The sequence below is a fragment of the Emys orbicularis genome, chromosome 2, assembly GCF_028017835.1.
Source record: "Emys orbicularis isolate rEmyOrb1 chromosome 2, rEmyOrb1.hap1, whole genome shotgun sequence".
Taxonomy (NCBI): domain Eukaryota; kingdom Metazoa; phylum Chordata; order Testudines; family Emydidae; genus Emys; species Emys orbicularis.
Window position 1 is genome coordinate 72,140,704 of NC_088684.1, and position 18,708 is coordinate 72,159,411.

General features: G+C 41.3%; 1 protein-coding gene across 1 annotated transcript in view; it reads left to right on the top strand.

The window, feature by feature from the left end:
* Nucleotides 1-18,708, top strand: part of PXDNL (peroxidasin like) — a 317,299-nt gene that overhangs the window by 266,073 nt on the left and 32,518 nt on the right. Inside the window, exons 19-20 of the mRNA XM_065398307.1 lie at nt 5,790-5,924; nt 9,882-10,090. Of these exons, the coding sequence (XP_065254379.1) occupies nt 5,790-5,924; nt 9,882-10,090 (344 nt within the window). The remainder of the gene's footprint in view (nt 1-5,789; nt 5,925-9,881; nt 10,091-18,708) is intronic.

The following is an 18,708-nucleotide window of genomic DNA, read 5'->3' on the forward strand; positions in this document are numbered from 1 at the left end:
CTGATAAAAATGCAACAGTGAACAAGAAAGCTTTAAGATGTGACTTAAAAACAGATAAGGCATTTTGGTTTGCATTTTGAGATAAGCTATTCATTTCAATGAGTAGGAACATAAGCACAGAAATCTGTCATTCAATGGATTCTATGACTAAAAATTGAAACTTTAAAAGGTGACAATGTGGAACATAAGCTGAATGAAATGTGTCTAGATGTCAGAAACACACTGGGCAGGTCAAAACCAAAATATAAAAGTGAATATTTTTGTTGAGCAGCCAGTGTCAGGATGCTAAAACATGTAGACCGCGGTTGCAAGTTTCAGAATCCTACTACAGCAGGCTTCTGAGGAAGATGAAGATTGCACAATCACCTTTTCCAGTAATGAAGACCAAAAGAGATTAAATCATCTGAGAATCTGCTAAGAGCAAAAGTGGTCAACATTTAGCAACACAGTTCCATTGTATGTGGTACTTGTAAACAGAGATGGAAACTTGGCTGTCAAATTCAGTTGCAAAATTTGATCTCGCTCCCTTCCCCATAGTTCAGGGCTCAGATCTGGAGTTTTCATTAAAGCCCATTTTTATAGCTAGATCTATTGATTTTCACTTTCACACTCTCACATGCAGAAACATTTACATGCAAGTCCATTAATTTTTCATGGGGAAATGCTGTCATTTGTAGTAGTAAATATGATTTTTATACCCTCATGGCAAATTTGCAGCCCAAAAAGTATTTGCAAATTGTTACATGTTTATCCCAGGTAAAATGTCTTTTTTTTTTCCCCAGTAATCCATAATCATTTTATATTTTATTTCCTAGTGTAATTTTCCCTTACATATTGTTATTTCTAAATTGTATTTATTCACGTTTGTGTTTCTGTTACTTCAGAACTGTGAGTATGTACTCTGAATGTTAGTTTATCCATTAAGTACTGTAGTCTCTTGTGCCAAGATTTTGGAAAAGAGATTCCTAAAGTTAGGCTTTGAATCCATAAATAAGTGGGTCTGTCTTTTAAAAGTGCTGAAAACCCAGCAGATCTCATTGACTTCAGGCACCTACCCAGTTATTACAGTCTTGGCCCAGAAACTTTACATAGCTTTTGACTATTTCTGTTTGTCATCTCTTCTGTTTTTCCAGTAGAGAGACATTCATTTATCCAGTGTGACTTCAGGACTTCAGTTAGTTTTGTAGCTTAAAAAAAGTCCTGAAGAGTCACTTGTCTTATTCAGTTATGATTTTTAAGCACTGTATATCCCCATACAATTTTCCTCATTTGAGCTAATATTACAATCTCAGGTCTTAGTGCTAACAAGTTTGAATCAAGTCAACAAGCTGATAAAGTCTTTTTCAAAAGAAAAGTTTTCATTCTCACACTCCTTTCTCCACTCCCTCTTGCTCCACGCCCTGTTGCCTTCCATGTCCACCCTCCCAACATCTTTTTCAGTGTAATTATTGTTAGAACTTGAGCCGAAGTAGTGGGAAAATGCTCTTGAGAAAAATAATCATCTTCCCTCTGTTTTTTTTTTTAATTGTTCCCCAAGAGGCCTGTTCTAGTTCTTTCCTCTTTTGTCAATAACATATTAGGAATAAAATGTTAGGAATAATTCAAGACAGTAGTGGTTTTAACTAAAGTAATCTAGAACAAGTACCTGGTGTAAGAAATCCTTACAGCTTTGTTATTAAGGTGTTTCAGAGCAGAATTAGCAGTAATTATCTTGCACAAAGAGCACTACTTTTCTCTGGTCTCATTTCTCTGGGCCAGTACAGACTGAGTGCTCTGCATTGCTTTCTAGAGGAGGAAGGGGGTGGGTTGTCGTGGGTTACTGAACAGTGATCCTCTCCAACCAGGTGTAACATTGATGAAACCAATGAAATCTATTCAGTCTTCAGTTGAGATGGGGGACAGGGTGGGGAAACAAAAAGGATCCTCAAAGACAGATAAAGGGATGTAGAAAACCCAGCTGCGGGAAGAAGAAACTCCATGTAGAAATATAATATTGTGCTGCTTGTGTGCTGTGACAATATAGGGTTTTTTTTCTTAGGCAGATGAACATGGTGAAAATTCAGAACAGAAATTGGCCTTATTACAGAAAACTCGGACTAGCTCACAGTCATAAGTGAGAACAAGTCCTATAACAGAAAATGTTACAAATAGAAATAGCATAATATATGTATAGGAAATGCAAGATAACCCTCAGGCCACCTAACAAAGAAGAATGTCTGTCAGGCATGTTGTTCCCAGAAGTACATTTGTGAGAAGTGCTAGTTGGAATACTTGTCAACAGGGCCGGCTCCAGCTTTTTTGCTGCCCCAAGCGGTGAAGCCAAAAAAAAAAGAAAAAAAGATAAAGCCGTGATTGGCGGCACTTCGGCGGCAGCTCTACCACACCGCTTCATTCTTTGGCGGCAATTCGGAGGCAGGTCCTTCCCTCTGAGAGGGACTGAGGGACCCGCCGCTGAAGACCCGGACGTGCCGCCCCTTTCCATTGGCCACCCCAGGCACCTGCTTCCTTTGCTGGTGCCTGGAGCCGGCCCTGCTTGTCAATAACAAAAGACTACAAATTAACAGCTTTATCCTTTAGGGCTTGATCCACAAATAACTAAAGTCTATGGGACTCTTTCCATGGACTTTAATGGGAGGTGGTCAGTCCCTAAAGCTGCAAATTGGCTTTGATATTTATTATGGGGGTACTAAAGATTTATTTGAGAAAATAGCCAGCAATAAATGTGAACATATAAATCAAGAAACCATATTGTTCCATTTAAAAATAAAGTAATTCCATTAGTTTATATATCCTTTCTAAGCAATCACCGCCCAAAATAATGCTATATCTATCCTACACTGTTACTCATAGATTCATAGCCCAGAAGGGACCACGGTGATCAGCTAGTCTGACCTCCTGTATAACACTGGCCATAGAACTCCCCCAAAATAATTCCTAGAGCATACTCAGTTGAATGGACATAGTCAAGAAGCTGTGATGAGCGTATCAAGTCTAGATAACAGAATGGGCTCTCTCCCGCATCAGAGCATTGCTCAGAGCAGGAGGGGGATGCAGGACGGGCAGGGGTCGGGCAAAGACTGGCTCTTTGACTCTGAAGGTTGTCCCTGGCTCCTACACCACTGGTAGAGCTGCTGCTGGAATATTCTAATTTCTGCTACTGATGTACAGGTCTTTAATGAGAAACCTGCATCAGTGGAGGATTAGTGATGCTCTGCTCAGCTCTGTCCTGCCACGCTCCCTGTGCTGCGGGTGAACAGAGGTGCAGACTTACCTGTGGAATATTTATGCCCAGCAGGGAGTTTCCATATGCCAGATGAATTTTCTGTTGGGAATTTGTGACTAGGTTGCAACACCTTTCCGCCTCGTGAGCAGCACAAAGTGTCTGAAAAGCACCAGAGAACCTGGCCTGTGTGTGTCTTTCTGAGCTAGGATAAATAAGACATAAATGTTAGGTCTCCATCATTGCTTTACTTAAAGAGAAAAGTACTTTCAAAGCAGGAAAGGCCTCATAAAAATAATGAAGAAATGTGATTATATGTATAACCCCTCTCCAACACTCTTCACCTGTCACTGTGTTTCTCTTGAGCTGTGAGCTCTTTGGGTGGCTCCTTATTGGCCTGATCTAAAATCCATTTTAGAATGGTTGCCATTTACTTCAATAGCTTTGCATCAGGCCCTGTGAGTTTGAACAGTGCCTCACACACTGTGGATGCTACCTTAATACAAATAAAAATAATAAATAGTCCAAGATTGCCCTATTGCTGGTCTTCTTTGCATCAAGAGCAATAGCAGATATTTGATACCTTTATTTTGCTGAATGTGATTACTAAAAATCCACATTGTCTGATGTTTTAGGAACACTTTAGAAATATATCTACTTTGATTGGGACGTAGAAAATCTCCTGTATAATTTCTATTCCTGATTTTCTGGCAACTACACCTCTACCCCAGTATAACGCGACCTGATATAACACAAATTCGGATATAACGCGGTAAAGCAGTGCTCCGGAGGGGGGTGGCGGTGCTGCGCACTCCAGCAGATCAAAGCAAGTTCGATATAATGCGGTTTCACCTATAACGTGGTAAGATTTTTTGGCTCCCGAGGACAGCGTTATATCGGGGTAGAGGTGTACTTATTATCCATGTTAATGAACGACATTAATCATTAAATTGCAGTGTTCCGAGATCCTTTCTTGGATTTCATATAATTAAAAATCAAAGCAGTATGTAGTGTTACCGGGTTTTTTTTTAACCCAAAGCTCTTGGTAACTTTTACTCTGTGCGAGGAGATGTTAGGAAATAAATCAGGGGAGACACAGCCGTCCGACCGATAGATGGCTGGCACAAACAGGACAACACAAGAGTGCTTTTACTTAAAGCTAAACTTTACTTAGCCTCAAGCACTTACACACGTCCGCAACAAGATTAGTAAAACACCCCCAACCCTTGATAATTACCAAAGCTGAGTGTGGCTCTCGAGTGGCACAGTGGCAGCCCATCTGCCGGTGGGGAACACAAGATGCATCCAGAGGGAGAGACCAGTCCTGAAGAGTCCCCCCAAAGGAGAGTCCCACCTATCTCAAGCTTTTTCCCCTTATTTATACATCAGTAATACAATGACATGTCCCTTAAAGAAAACTTGTCACGCAAACAGTTCCACTGGGCAAGCAAGAGGCTCCTTCTGATTATTGATTAACCAGGTGTGGGTTTTTTCAGAACTTGCAACCTTGAGACCTCAATAGACATTCCTGGGGCATATTCTATTCTTTTAAAACGCATGTATCAGCAACTTTAACACAATTCTTATCAGGAGGGACGCGGGGTCAAGCTCCCCTTTCTGAGGCACCCTAAACCCCCCGCCCCTCCTGCCTTGGTCAAAATGCATGGCCACTTTACAGCCTGCTGACTAGGTTGCTTTTTAACAATAAGCCATAGTGGTTTTAAGCACTTTACTGGTTTGCCAAAGTCTCCCCGTACAGTTTGACCAGAGAAACAGTTTCATTAAAATAATCAGTCAGTTTAAAACTAAAGAATACGGGAGGCACTGGCTTTCTAGTTTTACAGACTAGAAATATTATGTCTTTTAACACTTGATCTAGATACAAAGTGATTGGTCTCCTTATTAATATACTGCAATTATTTTTTTTTTAGATTCCAAATCCACTAGAACCAGGGCCAGCTCCAGGGGTTTTGCCGCCCCAAGCAGCAAAAAGAAAAAAAAAAAAAGCCGTGATCGCGATCTGCTCTACCGCCGCCGCTTCAGTCTTCGGCGGCAATTCGGCGGCTGGTCCTTCGCTCCAAGAGGGACTGAGGGACCCGCCGCTGAAGAGCCGGACATGCCGCCCCTCTCCGTTGGCCGCCCCAAGCACCTGCTTGCTGGGCTGGTGCCTGGAGCTGGCCCTGACTAGAACTGCTGTTTTCTTTACTAAAATAATGTAGCTGAAAAATGTATATTTATTCTGTTTAGTGTTCAAAGAGGAAGGCAATGTTGGGTCGGAGCTGGATCTACTCATCCCAATATTTTTTTTCACTGTGTCTCAGACACATTTTGAAATCTTAAATCTGAGAAGCTGCCTAGTGAGCAGGTCAAAAACATTTTTGGAGGTTGTGAGATCATAAGAATTATTTTGATGAGAAATCATTGTGTGTGTTTTGACTTTCAAAAAAAGTTTGTAATGATTAAGTAACCTCTGTAAAAACACCTACATTCCAAAGAGAATTAGCCTGAAGCAAAATGCCAGTCTAGCGCCATGTTTGTAATGTGAGTTTTACCTGGATTCTTTTTCTAGGCTGTATGGTACACCACTGAACATCGACTTTTGGCCAGCTCTGATGGTGGAGGACCTGATTCCTGGTACAAGAGTGGGACCAACCCTAATGTGCCTTTTTGTCACTCAGTTTCAACGTCTCAGGGATGGAGATAGGTAATCAGGTTTGCATGATAGTTGTGTCCATAAAATGCTAATCTAGTTGCATACCATACAAATGTAATCATCCTTTGCTCCCTGGGTTACTTGGGAGAAGGCAACACTCACCTATGTGTCCAAGCACCTGATGTTGTTGACAGTAAATGAGATCCTGAGTCTCCCAGTGGAGATGTTGGATAGGTGAGAATCCTCTGTCCACCCCTCTGCTGCAGTCATTTTACTTGTAAAGGGAATTAAAATAGGTGGGGCCTCCATCTGGTTGGGCCCTGTACACACTCAATGGTGTGCCTTGGGAGGCTCGAGGAATAGACCTGAGCTAATCTGTGCAATGGGTCTACTTTAAGAATACCAATTATAAAACAATATACACCATTATACATTTAGATTAAAGTTAACACACCTTTACTAAACAATTTAAGGAAACATGGGATAACAGACTGAGATTGAATGTGACTACTCAGTTAAATCAGCAGGGGGCAGTTCAATAAATCAATTAACAAATACAATATTCAGTAGTAGAGGAAACTTATCTAACTTGCATTTACACTGCAACCTTCTACCTCCCCCAAGGGTACACTCCTCTGGATTTTAGAGTTCTAAACTCTTCCTTGCATGGGTGCACTTGAAGATCTTGAAGCTGGAGACAGCACTCCGGTGGTCTGGTGAATCAGTCCAGCCAAGGCAACAAGGGGCAGAACAATTCTAATTTGGGATCATGCCAAGCTGCACACCCTCTCTGAAGACTGGAGTTGTTTTAACCAAATGTCAGCAACCCTGGGTTCTGGTTCCATGAGAAGACCACTCTGCCTCCTCTCAGACTCAGACAACCCCTTAAAGTCTCTTTGCTGTCCCCTTCTCTTGCAAGCACTTTCCCAAACAAGGGTGGTGGTTACTCATACTGACGTCACTACAAGTCAACCTCAGTTAGCTCTAGGCACAGCAACAGTCTCTGCCCTGTGTCCAGTGAAGCCACCATCCACACCTGAGGCTCCCTATTTAAAATCTTTCCAGCAGGCTCTCAGCAGCAGCTTCTGGCTTCCTGACAGCAGATTAGCAGCATCTATGGACAGAGCTCCACTAAAACAATCTCAGCACCTTTCCAAAATGGAGCCCACCGCGCGTGGGCATTCTCTCTTCACCCAAGGCATCATGGGAGTTTTAGTCTCCATGGCTGGATTGCAGTGCTCAAGATTTTCCCAACTGGAACACTAGAAATGAAGTTCAGAGGCCGCGCTAATAAAGGGTGCCTACACGCATATACCTCAGATTTGACATAGCGTACGATAGTATTTGAGTCCATCATATAACTGAGGCTTGAAAGAATCTAAGGAGGCTGGGGCTTTTTACTGTTAAACTGTAGCTGATTTACCAGTTTATCAGCTGACAGCAAAAGTGAAGAAATGTTAAAACTAAATGATTTTAGATTTACATGATTTTTTTTTACTAATTTCTTTATAGTTGTACAGAGATATTTGTAGGACAATAGACAAGCTTCTAACCCTTTCCCTGTAATCATTTGCCCTTGTTGCCAGTGTTTACTAAATCTAAAATTAAAAAGCTGTCATATATTTTAGGTTATTGGTATTGATCAGGACATGCAGGTGAATGAAACAGGGATGGATGCTAAGGAAGCAGGCTGCAACTTTATAACTTTAACCAAAGGGGGCTTTCAACCGCCTTCATGCTCCTTGAAGTCAAGACATTTTATTGGATACAGTGCATGGTTAAATGGCCTCATGTCATATAACCAAGCCATTTCATCTGATCTTCTTCAGCTTAACCCTAAGTCTCAGCCCAGGTCTAAATGATCTTGCCATTCCCACCCATGAGGAGGAATTATGATTCTCCAAAGGATACCTCAATCCCTGAACACTTAAGGTATCTCCTTCCCTATAGGCTAGTAGGTACACCAGCCATATCCTGGGTCTTGTACTGTTTTCCTCTGGAAGCTGGCCCTTCCAGCCTTTTGTCTGCACAGCACCCACTAGACATTTCCAGATTGTTTTCTAATACTCAATTCCTATTCTTATTCCTATAAACTAAAACGGGCATCCATGATGCTGCAAGGAATGCAAACTTCTATCCTGTCTGCCCCAGCAGGGTTTGAAGTACGGAAGGTCGCTGGCGCCCAAGAGAGCCAATCAGCTACCCCATACACACCCTGAGCAAGCCAATGGGAAGCAGAGGGAGGAGGTGAACACTTTCCCCTTCCCTGAAGGCACATGCACTCTGAGGCACCAGGAGTGTGCATGGAGGGGAAGTGCTCCAGCATGGCTGTGCACAAGTACTCACCAGACCCACTCCACTGCTGGTCCAACCAAACTTCTCTAGCGAGATGGGGGAGGGTTGAGAGCAGTATTTATCTCATTTGTGGAATGCTCCAGTACTAGTGTATATCCTCCAGTTCAGATCCGGGAATAAACCCTTTGTTGTTTCCATGACTTCTCTGCAGTACAATAAAATGTGATATTTTTAAAAACAAAAATTTAAAATAATTATTTTTTTTTAAATCAGGAGTTAGACCTAGAAGAGCTAAGCAAATCTGTCTCATCTCAAGAGAGGAGAGTAGTGAAACATATGCATTTAGCATTTTAAAAGCTATTATTTACTTATTTATTTAAATAGCACAGTACTGTGAAGTGCATGGTGATTTACTAACATGTTAGAACACACTGTCCCTGTCATGAAGAGCTTATAATATAAGGGCTTTGTCTTTGTTTTGCAATATGATTCATACTTTTTTTCATTTCTAAGGATTTGGAATGGATCCATTTTTCCATTTATTTGAAAATATTCACAATTAAAACAAACTTTTTTTTTTACAAATATTATTGAAATAGTTTGTGTGCTGGGTATTGGTAAATGATAAATGTCATTAACCATTTTAATAGGGCTTTCTCTTTTAAACATGTTTTTAATAAGTTTTAGAAAAAAATTATAGCATGGCATTTTTCACAAAAAAACAAATGTTTCAAACGAGATCGATAGTTTTACATGAAAAAATATTTGTAAAAAGCCATTTAAAAGCTCTCTTAATTGAAAAAAGTAGCGGACCAAATTCAGTAAAGAATCCTGGTCATGTGCCACATGAGGCATGTTGCGCATATCCTAAGAAGACTGAAAAAATTTCAACCAGATCTCAGCTCAGCCCTTCTCAGATTGAAGCCTGAAATTAGCAAACATATAAGGAGATGCAGAGGGAGAATGGGATATGAGATCCTATCATGAGACTAATTCGGGGCAGGCATGATTCTTGTCACTTATATGCTGCTGTTTGGTTGGGGTTTTTTTGGTATGTTGATATTTTCAATTATATAAAATATCAGAATGCTGACATTTGAATGCTGAATGTCAGAATGCTGCACAATTTGAAACATTTATTTATGATACAGGAAATGCTGGGAACTCCAGTTTGGTAACATGCTTCATCATCATGTATGCCCAATCTCTATACTCTGGGTACATCTACACTGCAGTCTACATCTACACTGCTGCATATGTAGACATACCTGAGCTAGCTTTCATCTAGTTAGCTGGAATAACAGTAGCAGTGAAGCTGCTGCAGCAGCACTGGCTAGCCAGTTGAGTATATACCCTGGGTCCCAGGTGGAGTTGTACAGCCTGTGCTGCTGCCTGTGTGGCCGGGGCCTCACTGCTATTGTTATTTAAGCTAGTCAGATCAAAGCTAGCTCAGTATGTCTATGCATGCTGCAGTCACAATTCCATTTGCAGTGTTGTAGACATACCCCAGGTAACAGTTCAAGATCATAACATTTAAGAATTTGATAAAACATGAAAGCCATTAAAGTAAATTTAATTGGAGAACAAATGTGATCCCTTCCATATGGTGCATTCTCTGTCTGCTCTTATCTTTGCCTCATTATCACTGTTTGACATGCTGTTAATTCTCAGGCAGCAGATCCCTGATATCGTATCTTTTTGCCTGCTGACTAGGTTTTGGTATGAAAATCCTGGAGTGTTTACAATGGCACAACTCACTCAGCTGAAGCAGGCCTCTTTGGCACGTGTACTCTGTGACAATGGGGACAACATCCAGCAGGTCCAGCCTGATGTCTTCTTAAAGGCAGACTACCCTCAGGGATACATGAGCTGCAGCGAGATACCAAAGATTGATTTGAGATTGTGGCAGGACTGCTGCGAAGGTCAGTAATAAACAGAGTAGCAGATGGAAAAACTACTACTAATATTAACTCTCAGATCATTTTTATTTGCCAGAACTGTGTTTTTCAGGTTTGTTGTTCTTACAGTATGTATAGTGGCAGGCTCTTCAATGAAAAGAAGAAAAGAAAACAATTTTTGAAAGAATGATTTCAGTTTGGATACAGAGATTATTGTACACAGTAAAATTAAACTATTCATGCATAGAAATAACTCCAACTTTTTTCTCCTGAAAAGGCACTGTTGACCACTACTAATACTAATTAATGGCTAACAGTTACTCTGAAGATTAAGAAGAATTCTCATACTAAGTTTGTGGGAAATTGGTCAAACTGATTCTGACTTACAGGTCATTAAGTATTTTGATTTGAAGTTTTGACTTGTATCTAATTTGTGTGTCCTGTTAGCAAAAATGACTTGTTGCTACATCTGCAAACCATCCACATAGTTAAATCTCCTTGAGAACAGATGCATTGGCTATATTTGAAGAAAATTGCTTATAATTAAGCAAAGTTATTAATGACTGTGACTAACTGTAATGGTTACGGTGTGTATAATATTGTATGAGCAATTTGTCCATTGGTGGCAGTTTAGAGAGACTAGAAAAGGTTTTTCCCCTAGCTCAGGTGATTGAAGCTATAGTCTTTGGAGATAAAAGACCCAGTTCTAGTCGCAGGTTTGCATGTTCTATCTAGTTCTGGTTTGTTACAATGGATTTCGTTGCAGGATGACTCTCTACTGTGTTTTTCTGCTAAGCAAAAATAACATTAGTCAAGCTGTTTTTGAGTTACAGGTCATTACTCTGAATATGAGGCTACTCAGTAGACATACCGATTGGTATAGTGAAAGCTCACTTGATAAAGTTATCAGGGCTTGACAGGGAACTGTTTAAGGTCTATTAGGCTGGATGATGCTTTATAAAGTCTATGCAGGGCAGAAGAAAGGATCCCTGTGAATAGTTCTTAAGCTGCAAAGGGCAGTAAAAAGCAGTGACAATTGGGGACCACCAAGAGCACTTGTGCTCAAAAGTTCTGTAGGGAAATGGGAAGAGAGAGGAACCCTGTTGCCTGTGGAGCTCATGTCTTCCTCAGTGCAATAGTATCTGGAGGGAGTCATGAACTTCACAAAGCAAATAGTATGCTCAGTGCACTGGTAAATGTGGGCCAAATCCTGCCCTGTTCTCTGCAGCCTAGAAGAGGTCTGATCCAGCAGAACCATTCAGGGGTCTCCGCTCAGGTGGTTTTGGGGCATGAAAGAAGCTGGGTTGGAGCTAGTGGATCTGTGGTTCTGTCCATGGAGTGGGGGAGGGATTCTCATATCCACGGTGTGGGAGAGGGATTCTTTTCCCTCCATTCCCAGAGATTTCCAGTGTGTGGGGCTTGCTTACTCAAGCTGAGTACAGTGTTCTGGGTTTACAATAAATGAAGGAACCCAATCCTTAGTGGGAGAGTGGGAGACTCTCATGTGATTTTTTTTTTAAATGGTGGCTTCACTACATTACAAGGCAGAGCAAATGGGGCACAAACTGGCTTAAGCTGCCAGCTAAGGATCCCATTGCATAAGGATAGATCCAGGTAACATACAAGTGCCCTAAATGGCTCTACACCTGTTGCTTCTAGTCCCCCAGCATAGGGGATGGTCTGGGGTGGGAGGCTATGGACAGAGTTCACTACAATCCTGGACCAATGAAATGGCTCCTCTGGGGGCATATACTGTCCAGTTAAGCCATGGGCTGCTCTAATTTACATCAGTGACCAAAAGAGCCCCCATCTGACCCCAAGACCATGGAGTGCAAAGGTCACTGTAATATAGTGGGCAGGCCGTTTAGGGGGAGTTGACTTAGCCTCACCTGCATCTAGTTATCCATCTCCCTTGGGCTCGGGCTCATGGATCAGGTGACCAGGCATCCCATGATGATACTCCAAGGGTGGGGCTTTAAGAGGGAGCCTGCTCTCTCAGAGATGAGGAATATCAGGGGTTATGAAAGACCTAATGGAAGGCTCTGTGGAGTGGTCCAGAGTCTGGAGAGCAGAGGCCCTGATACAAGTGTAAAGATGAGAGAAACCTTTTTTTTTTAACTGTTTGAGTTGGGAACGGGTATGCTCCCCAGAGTTTTTAACCTCTTATTTTGTTAAAATACCTGTCTTGTTTTGTCTGTTTTGTTTGGTGTTATGTATCTCTGTTTGAGTTTCTGTCATTTCTCATATTATAACATGGGTTTTTAGAGCTTTTCAGTGTTCTTTGTACTAGTATATTTGTCCTTGTCCGGCTTTACAATAAGGGTGTCAAGCAAGTTGTTCTGAAACAGCAGAAAGGCAACTTTGAGAGATTGCCTTATGGCATAAAGTTAAATATAGCAACTAAATTCAAAAGCAGGACTGAAAACAATTTTATGGCTTAATTGTCTCATTATAGTTTGCTGTAAGCTGTTGAAGTCTGATGTTCTCCACGCTGCTTTGAAGGGCTTCTTTTCGTTAATCATGCAACAGCTTTTAATAGAATGAATTTATTAAGGGAATGTTTTGGTAATCTAATACACATCTTACTATCTAATAAATTCAATTTTCATTAGTCAGCAATAATTTTCAATGCTGGGGATACTTTAGCTCACAAATCCGAAAAAGGAAATACAGATCTCTGGAATACCTTAAAACCTCAAAGTGAGAACTCGCTGTGAAACTTCCATCTGGAAATCACAAAGCCAGATGGTTTCATAAGTCCCAGAAGAAAATATACATCTGTCAGTTCTTCCTGCAACTGTTTGTATTTGAAGAAGGATTTATTTAATCAACTGGCAACATGGCTTAGTGTGTCACTCACATCAATACAGCATGTAGACCTTCTGTACCAGGAGTGCTCTTTCATTTCTAGGATGCACCGGAGATGATAATTTCACTAAACAGATGTAGCATGATTGTGGATTGTAATTGCACCAGGCAGAAAGATGATGAGGAAGAGCAGTTTCAATTATTGGAGGTGGCTGAATCAAATAAATACCCCAGGGCCCATGCAGAAATGCTTATCTACTGACTGACGGCCAAATTGTGACTGGCTCTTGCACACCATGCAGTGTCATGTCCCTGCAAGGAACATCTTTACTATCCCCACCCTGCACGCACGCACCCAGAGTTGCACAGTGCCTCAACAGAGGTGAGGAATGGGGCCAGAGCGCGTAGGTTGCCCTTGGAGAGAACTGGTGCAGCTTGAGAATTCTTAGCACATTAGACTGGGATTTGTTCTGCCTGGAGGAGTGTTGTGGCTCTGCATTGCTTTGTGTTCAGGCCAGTGTCTACTGCACCACAATTGTGTCCTATGGGAAACTGAATACAATTTTATCATAGAGATTCTTACATATGATTACAGTTGTTCCCAGAGTATGAAGCTTCTTCCTTATCCAATGTACCTATTCCTTCTCATCATACCCTAGGCTTAGCATTTGATGTTATCTAGCAAGGGCTATAACAGGGTAATGGAATAATTTGGGACTTTATCTAATTCCCAGTGAAGCCAATGGCAAAATTGTCATCTGGATCCAAACTTTCTCAAAATTTGAAGATATTCAGATATTTGGTTTGGCCCTTTTTAGAGATTATAGGAACCAGTAACAAAGTCTCTCGAAGTTTAAGGAGACTGGGCTGTGGAGTTTCACTTCAACTCAGTTTATGATGATTGATCTAAAACATAAATGACCAAATGCAGTGCATCAACGCAGACATTATACATGCATGTTTGGTTTTGTTGACTTTGTACATGTGTGGACTTTGATAGTTTACTTATTGAGTTTTGTTCATTTACTGAAGTCTTACCTTTGCTCTTTGCCTTTTTAATTTTATTTGGGACCATTGTTAACCCCACAACATTATTTCCCTGATAAATATCTCCAACACCAACATGCTCAGACAACTTTTTGGCTTTGAGCTTCAGTGTAAATAGCCAGGGAAGCGTGGGTTGACCGTAGCAGCTACATATTGCTACTTCTGCCCTCCTACTGTAACATGTGTTCACTCAGTCTGGCTTTCTGTCCCCTTCTAGTGGGTGGCTCACACAGAAGTTTGAGTTTGCTACAGTCATTGGCTAACAGATGTGAGTCTTTCAGCTCAGGAAGTAGTGGCTCTGTGTGGTCCAGCCACTGTGAGAACAATCTGTAGTAAGTGTAGGTTAACTACCATTCTGAAAAAGCTTTACATTATGGAAACAAATACGTAACGGTTTTCCTTGGAAACAATTTTAGCACCAGTTTTCCACTTGGAGACTAAGATGGACACCCATGGATTTCATCTAAGTAAAGTGGAATCCATTATGGCAACCTGTAACCATGCCTTCGTGGGTTACCACTAAGAATATCAAATTTAAAACAAACTGCTGAGAATTAGGGCAGACACACCCCAAAACTGGTGGTTATTCTTCCATAAGATATACCAAACCAGCAACAAATGTAAACTTCTGTTTCATCACACTGGCTAACAAGAAGTCAGAAAAGCAGTTGTCTTAGGCATTCCAGTCCTTGTATCACCACGAAAAACATTAGACTTAAAGATGAGTGGTTCTTTAAAACCAATTTCATCAAATAAAAGGCTCTTCTGATCCTAAAGAACCATCCACACACCCAGGTCAATATACAACTCAGATCTTACCCAATAATCACACTGTTGCCAATCCTTTAGTATCTAAAATCTAAAGGTTTATTTATAAAAAGAGAGAGAGAGAGAAAGGTGAGAGTTAAAATTGGTTAAAGGAACCAAATACATCCCAAAACTTTGCATTTATTGTATCAGGCTTGTAGCAGTGATAGAATAAACTGCTGGCTTGTTAAGTCTCTGGTTGCTTCCAAATTATTGGAAGATCCTCAGTCCCTTGGTTAGAATGCTCCCATTAGTGTAAGTTCAGAGGTTTGAGCAGGAAAGAGGCAAAATGGAGATATTTCCAGGGCCTTTTATAGCTTCTGCCATGTGGAGGGAAATCCATTATTTCAAACAAAGCCCTCAGCACAACTAATGGAAAATTACAGATATCAAGATGGTGTTTGGAGTCACATGGGCAAGTCACACGTCTATGCATGATTTCGCTTAGTCACAGCAGAAAAGTCCATTAATTGTAGATGGGCATCTTCCATTGTGAGTTAAATGTTCTTTAATGGGCCATTCACTTGAATAGTTCCTTCAAAATGTGCTGGATAAATACCTTGTGGGTGCTACACAGAAGCAAACATTTGAAATACAGGTATAGAGCCAATGCTCATAACTTCAAATACGAAAATGATACATGCATACAAATAGCAAAATCATATTCAGCAATATCTTTCCATAGACACCTTACTTGACATACTTTGTACAAGATTTGTTGCAATTATATAACAGTGGTAGCAACACTGCTCTACATGGTCATATTTTAATCAGATAATGTCACACAACCATCCAGGGAAATCATCTTATCAAAGAAAATATCTTCCTATCAAGAAAGGTCAAGATGCCAGAAAACCAAATCCTGAAACATCAGAGCTCTTGATTTAAAGATGAAACATCTTATCAATACTTAACAAGTAACAATAACTGATGATATAGAATCAGTTGAAAAAAATGTAAGGATTAACTGAAACCTCATCAGAAAATGAATTATTGTGTATGGCTGAAGGATTTTTTTAGATATTGGTTTCTTCTTCCAGTCCGTCATGTATCAACAAAATCTATACTTTAACTGTAACTTTCATGCCCTTTCAGTACAGGAAGAGGGTTCATAATTCAGTAAGAAAAAAAAATGAGTTCTGTTTCAGAATCACCAAATACATACATTTCCTGACTTGGCACTTGCTATCCAAATAAAACAAGAATGCGTTGAGACGTCAGTAGCCTGATTTTTTAGAATGATCTTCGAATGATCAATATTATAGGCAAAAAGAACTGTGGGAGTAAATAATGTCATTTAAATGTTTAACTACCTAATTACATCTCAAATCTCGTAGTTAGAAGTCTAGTTAATATAAATTGCACCCACAGTGATTTGTGCTTGCAAAATGGTCGAGGCTCCTGTCAGACCGGACTCAATGGCTAACTTCACACAATTTTGTACAATTATTACTATTATTACAGTAGCATATAAGAGCCCCAATCAGGGATCAGGACCTAGTCCTATTGTGCTAGGTGCTGTTGTATTAATTTAGAAGGAATAAATGTGCCAAAGAAAGGTGTTAATATAACCCAGTCACTGTCATACATTAAACAGTGTTAAACTAGGTTTGGTTTTTGGTATATGGAGACCTCAGCCTGCTATGGCAAAAACAGGATTAAAATCCTTGTTACCTTTTATTAAAGATATAGAAAAGAAAGAAAAATAGTTAAAGCATTTGAAGTGTGAAGTAAGGCTTTCATTTTAACATTTCTTGTTCCCTTTCCCTTTAACCGGAGAGAGTTTTAGAAGGAAAAACCCTCTTGTTTGACAGTGTTTCAGATGGTATGAAAGATGATGATAAACTGTCCTTTTGGATAAAAGAGAAGAAACTAGTTGAGATGGGCTGGAGGAGTAGTTGCAGGTGGTGTTTGGGATTCACCTGGAGCTGGCGGGATGATGATGATATTTAGGTCCCTCTTTCTGGACTGATGTGGTTGGGACATCTCTCAGGATCAGGGTGACAAAGATCCGAGGTCCCAGGAAATGGTGGGTGTGGCAGCCAGGATGGTGAAGTTCCCTCCAGTAGCCTCTGTCTGTTGTTCATATTTCCTACCCAAAGTCTCATTCTTTAAGGACCCAAACAGGGAGTGATGGGTGGAAAAGTCCTTCCCTCATTATTTTGTGCACCAGTTAGACCTAATATCCGAAACACCAATTCTGGTTCATTAATTTCTGGTTCCATATCTTCTGTTTTTACCAAGCATGATTTCAACATAGTCCTCGAACAATCTCAACAGGCCCTTTTTGTTGGGACTAATTTGTTGTTCTTTCCCCCTTTCATACTTTTCCCCATCAACATATGTTATTCTAAGTTATAGTGACATCTTCGCATACTTTTTACAGTTGAGCTCACAATTAAAGTAAATTTGTAAGCCCAATTATCACAACAGTGTTGTACAAATGTGTAATAAAAAAGCTCCCGCCACAAAGAGTTTACAGTCTGGATTAAAAGATGACACAACAAGTAAGCAAATCAAGTAAAGGGGTTTGGGAGGGCGGGAATGAAGTGGAGGATGAGATGAGAAGACCAGAATGCCATATCAAAATGAGCATTAGTCATGACTTGCCTCTCGCTCTGCCAGCCTTGGCTGGTGCTGTCTTGGAGGCATCCTGGCAGAGGTGAAGTTTAAAGAGGGGTTTGAGAGTGAATAATGTGGCAGATAACTCCAACAAAATCGGTCTTTCTCCCCTGGTTATGGGTGATATGGGAATAAGGCCAGAGATGTCTTAGGACAAAGTTGATTGGTGTGTGATAAGGGCTGGAGGCAGAGGTGAAAGTAAGCCGGTCCTGTCCGGTATGGCGTACCGGTAAGAAGGTGGCCACCGGTACACAGCTGACCATACCAGCAGGGCTGCTGATGACCGGGGAGGGGGGGGAGAGGAGAGGAGGGGGGCAAAAGGGACAGATTTAAAAGGGCCCAGGCTCTCAGCCCCTGCCACTGCTACCCAGGGCTCTGACGGCGACTTAAAGGGCCTGGGGCTCCCTGCCACTGCTGCGCCTGCGACCGGAGCCCCAGGCCCTTTAAATATCCACCAAAGCCCCAGGCAGTGCGGGCTGGGCAGCGCTGAAAGGCTGGCTGGGGGATTTTGGCCCCAGCTCCGCCCCTTCTGCACGAGACCCCCTGCTTCCACCCAAGACCCACAGCCACCCTCCCCCCCACCTTGCCCAGGACCCCAGCCACCCTGCGTACTGGTAAGTCATTTAAGTTACTTTCACCCCTGGCTGGAGGCTTGATTCTCCACTCTGCCTGACCAGTGAGAGAGGAACTGACACCCGATCAAGGCTCCCTGATTCTCCATGGTCCAGACCAGAACAAGTTAAAGGCGTCCAGTGCAGCTTTAACTTATGTGCATGAATATTCCGCCTCTGAATATTTCCTGCCATGGTACTTAATGAACCTGGTAGAGCAGAAAATCTAGCCCTGGGTACGTTGCTGGAGCAAAGGAGGCAGTTGCTGTTCCAACAAGCTTATAGAGCGGCTAGATTGGACAAAAATAAATTGTGACTGGCCTGAAAGGTGAAGACAAGAAATTACAGTTGATCCACTGCAGAAGGGTATGTCAGCAGAGTGATAGAAAGATTTGGTCAAAGTTCGGAAAATGAGATTAGCAGCAGCATTGTGAATGAATTTATGAAAAAATTTACAGCAGGCTGGAATCTTCAGTGCCAGACAAGATGTAAGACAAGGAGGCCCTGCATGAAAGATTTGGTGGTTTAGGGAAAGGGACCACATAAGTAATGTTACCCAGATTACATACCTGGGTGGCTGGTTGTGATGCCACAGTGATATTGATGGTGAGAGGAGAAAGAAGGTGCTTCTAGGGGGAAAATCAAAACCTCAGCTTTGGCCATGTTGAATTTAAGTGGGCTATTAAACAAGACAGACCACGATTTTAATTGTCAGATGAGACAGGTGTAGAAAGGAGAGGTATATTT